Here is a 3,667-nt window from a genome sequence, read left to right on the forward strand (position 1 = left end):
TTGAGTTAGTTATAATACAGCGTGCAACAAATGAAATGTTTTCTAACAATATTACATAATTTAAACGTGTGTCTCTGAATGTTTTCCTTCTAAGCACATGGAATCATGTTTAGTAATATTCCATAATTTAAAGTTACAGCTTTATTTTAATTTTACATGTAACATTTCAAGAGAAAGACATGTAGTTCCTTCTGAAAATAGATCAGGTAAGAATTCTTGAAGAGCACAGATGTGTTGTTATCCCTGACTTGACATTTTACAATTTTTTTTGCGCATCCTTCCCTAGACTAAGATCAAAGTGTCTAAGTACAGAAATAGCTATGGAAGGGTATGAGGAACAGGCTTGGCAGACAGTGTAGTTTTACTTGAAATCAGACATAGTAGTTTCACTTGGGGTGGGGTTGCAACCAGGAAGTATTTTTTAAATGAATAATTTCAGTTTAAATTGTCCACACATAATAGAAATTGGACTTTTGAATAAGGCCCATAGGAAAAACAGGGGAAAAATATACATACTGTTTGGTTCTGCATTTACAGAAAAGAATTAAAATCTAAGGAAGATACAGAAACAGTCATATTGGTGATTTTTAACTAGCTGGGTATCTATTTGTTCTCTGCTAACATCAAGAACCATTGTTTTGAAACAGTTGTTTCTGGCTCCAGCAGATCAATATATCTTTCTTGTAGGAAGATAATTTCAATATGGGGGGGGCGGTTAATCAGTGATGGGAGGGCCTGTGGAAGCAAACGACACATATTGCTAGTCAGTGTGCTAAGAACTTGCTGGTGGCAGATGTGACACATCCCTCATTTCTCTGATAATTCTTCATGTCAACTCCATATATTCAGCTAGATTTCATCATATCAGCTCTGCCTTTGAATTTATGTTTCATTTCTCATATTTCTTCCTATAGATCACCCACAATATAGGTTTTTCCAAATCAAAGTTACAGAGCTCCGCCAAAGAAAGCGAAGTCAAAAATAAAAATCTGCATTTGGGCAAAAATTATAATTAACTTTGTAAAGTGAGTTATACTACATAATTTTACATTTATTTTTATTTTTAATAACACACATGTGTATGGTTTTGTGTACATGCATACAATGCTTGGAGCTGGAGTTATAGGTGATTGTGATCTGGCTCACTTGGGCGCTGGGAACTGAACCCAGGTCCTCTGCAAAAGCAGTAAGTGCTCTCAACCACTACTGAGTCATTTCTCCAGCCCCTACATACTGTTTATGAGATGTTTAAATTGATATCCCAAACTCTTCAACATGTCCCATCTATTTTGAATATTTGTCAGTGTTGAGAAGCCTTTTTATCTACATCTACTTCTTTTTGATGACTAAAGTCGGGATGCTTTTTGAATGAAAAGAGCATTTTTATAAGAATATCTGTGCAGCCCAAAGTACTCTTTGGTCTTTGATTATGTGGCAATTTTTAGAATGCAAATTTCAGTTTAAGAAGAATCACAAGAAACAGTTAAGACTGTAATTCTGTGACGTGTGTACATTGCAACCAAACCATGAATATCTACAGGGATTTTGTTAGTCAAACAAAGCAGGTATTTAAACTTTCAAGTAAAAAAAAAAATAAAACATTTAAGCAATTAATCAGGATTTGGCAGATTCTTCAAATATTACTTTGGCTGAGGATTGGATTTGGCTTACTACCTGCTTTCACATACTTAGGCCCTTCCTGCCGTAAATTGGTAAGAATCCAGGATTTCAATCTCTGAAATTTCTCATCATATGTCCAAGCCTGGTACACTGCATAGTGAGTTAATATAAAAAAGCAAGCATTTTGTATGACTAGTCAGTGTTTGAAACAGTAAAGATGCTAATGTAGAAAACACAATTATATTATTTTTGTTGTAACATCGGTTGTACGTCATGAGTTTATTTTCTTTTTGAATTTGTTCTTTCCTGTCTTCATCAAAACAGGGTCGTTTTGGAATGCTGCTGCTTTTAACACTGAGGCTTCCTACCTTCACTTCCCCACTTTCCATGGAGAACTTAGTGCTGATGTCTCATTCTTTTTTAAGACAACTGCTCTCTCTGGGGTATTTTTAGAGAACCTTGGAATTACCGATTTTATACGGATAGAACTACGCTGTAAGTGTCCTCAGAGTTTACGGGACATTGTCACTCTGTAGTGACTCCTTTAGTTAACATTAAGAGATTCATGTTTCTACTATGAAAGCTAAATATTTTTATTGTATCCCTTTGAAAAAATTCTGCTATATTAACTTATCCTTTTTAGGTAAGAAAATAACTTGAAGTTTAACAAGTGATACTTTGGGAAAATTACTGATATTGTCTAATAGCAGTTGCACAACAGTTTAAAAGGAAGTAAAGATTAAAACAAATTTTCAGCAAATTACGATATTGATTACAAATTTACTTAGTGAACCACTCATTTTGCTATATCCATAGGTTGCTATTAACATAACATCAATGCATGCTTCATGCTGTGAAATTACATAAACTCTGAGTCACTGAAATAATTATTTCAGGTAAAGAATGACAGAGGCTAGTTTTGTGTACTTTCTAAATAACTTAGATCTTTTAAAAATATTTTACTTATTATTTTTATATGTATGAGTGTATTTCCTGCATCTATGTAAGTGCACCCATGTCATGTAGTGCCCACGAAAGTCAGAAGGAAGCATCAGATTCCCCCGGAACTGGAGTTAAGGTCAGTTGTTATCTGCCATGTGGGTGCTGGGAATCGAACCTATGCCCTCTGAAAGAGCAGCCAGTGCTCTTAAACTCTGAGACATCTCTACAGCCCCTATAACTTTAATCTTTATCAATATGAAAATTTAAGTTATAAGATGAATTTTTAATGTATTGTTTTTACAAAAAAATGCATCTTACTGCACCATCCCACATCAGAAAACCTGTTTCCAAATAGGTGCCATTATTTACATAAAATTCAAATATTATATTTATCGATTGCCGTGTTAGTCTTAAGTGTATTGAATACTCAGTTCCATGCTGTGTGAACTTGCCTGAAGTTTTTCACATCTGATATTTCCAGCTCCCACAACGGTGACCTTTTCATTTGATGTGGGGAATGGACCTTTCGAGATCTCAGTACAGTCACCCACCCACTTCAACGACAACCAGTGGCATCATGTGAGAGTTGAAAGGAACATGAAAGAGGCATCCATTCAGGTGGATGAGCTCGCACCAAAGATACAAGCTGCTCCCACTGACGGCCATGTCCTTTTACAGCTCAACAGTCAACTCTTTGTGGGTAAGTTGTCCTTTTCAAACACTGATACTTGATTGTATAATGCAAGTGTAGAGATTATGAAAAGCAAAATAATACCACCTTGAAATATAAAGGTAAATAGCTAATAGTAGAAACAAACCACGATTTATTGAAAACCCAGGTTCCAGTCTATGGCCGGGTTTCTAGTCCTTCCTCATAACCAGCCTGTTCCACAGGTGTTATTCCTACCTAGAGCTGGGATGCCCAGGGCTCAGGGAATTGACTTACCTTAAGAAATTTACCTAGTTAACGAGATCCAAATTTCTATGTTGCTAACTCTTAAGTCAGAATACCTGTAGTCTTTATTTATGCTTTTTGGTCTTTTTGAGACAGAGTCTCCCTGTAGCCACAGCTGGCCTGCAACTTGCTATGTAAACCAGCCTGGCC

The 3,667-nt window shown here is 35.8% G+C and overlaps 1 protein-coding gene across 1 annotated transcript; it reads left to right on the forward strand.

Annotated features, from left to right (window-relative positions):
- Positions 1-1,944: 1,944 nt before the first annotated feature.
- On the forward strand, positions 1,945-3,262 carry LOC103728594 (contactin-associated protein-like 4; the record flags this gene model as incomplete). Its single annotated transcript, XM_008826573.1, has 2 exons — positions 1,945-2,115; positions 3,044-3,262. Coding segments are annotated over 2 exons (390 nt in total), but the record flags the coding sequence as incomplete, so codon positions are not given.
- Positions 3,263-3,667: the final 405 nt, after the last annotated feature.

This window comes from Nannospalax galili, unplaced genomic scaffold (genome assembly GCF_000622305.1).
Source record: "Nannospalax galili isolate Female #2095 unplaced genomic scaffold, S.galili_v1.0 C49930372, whole genome shotgun sequence".
NCBI lineage: Eukaryota > Metazoa > Chordata > Mammalia > Rodentia > Spalacidae > Nannospalax > Nannospalax galili.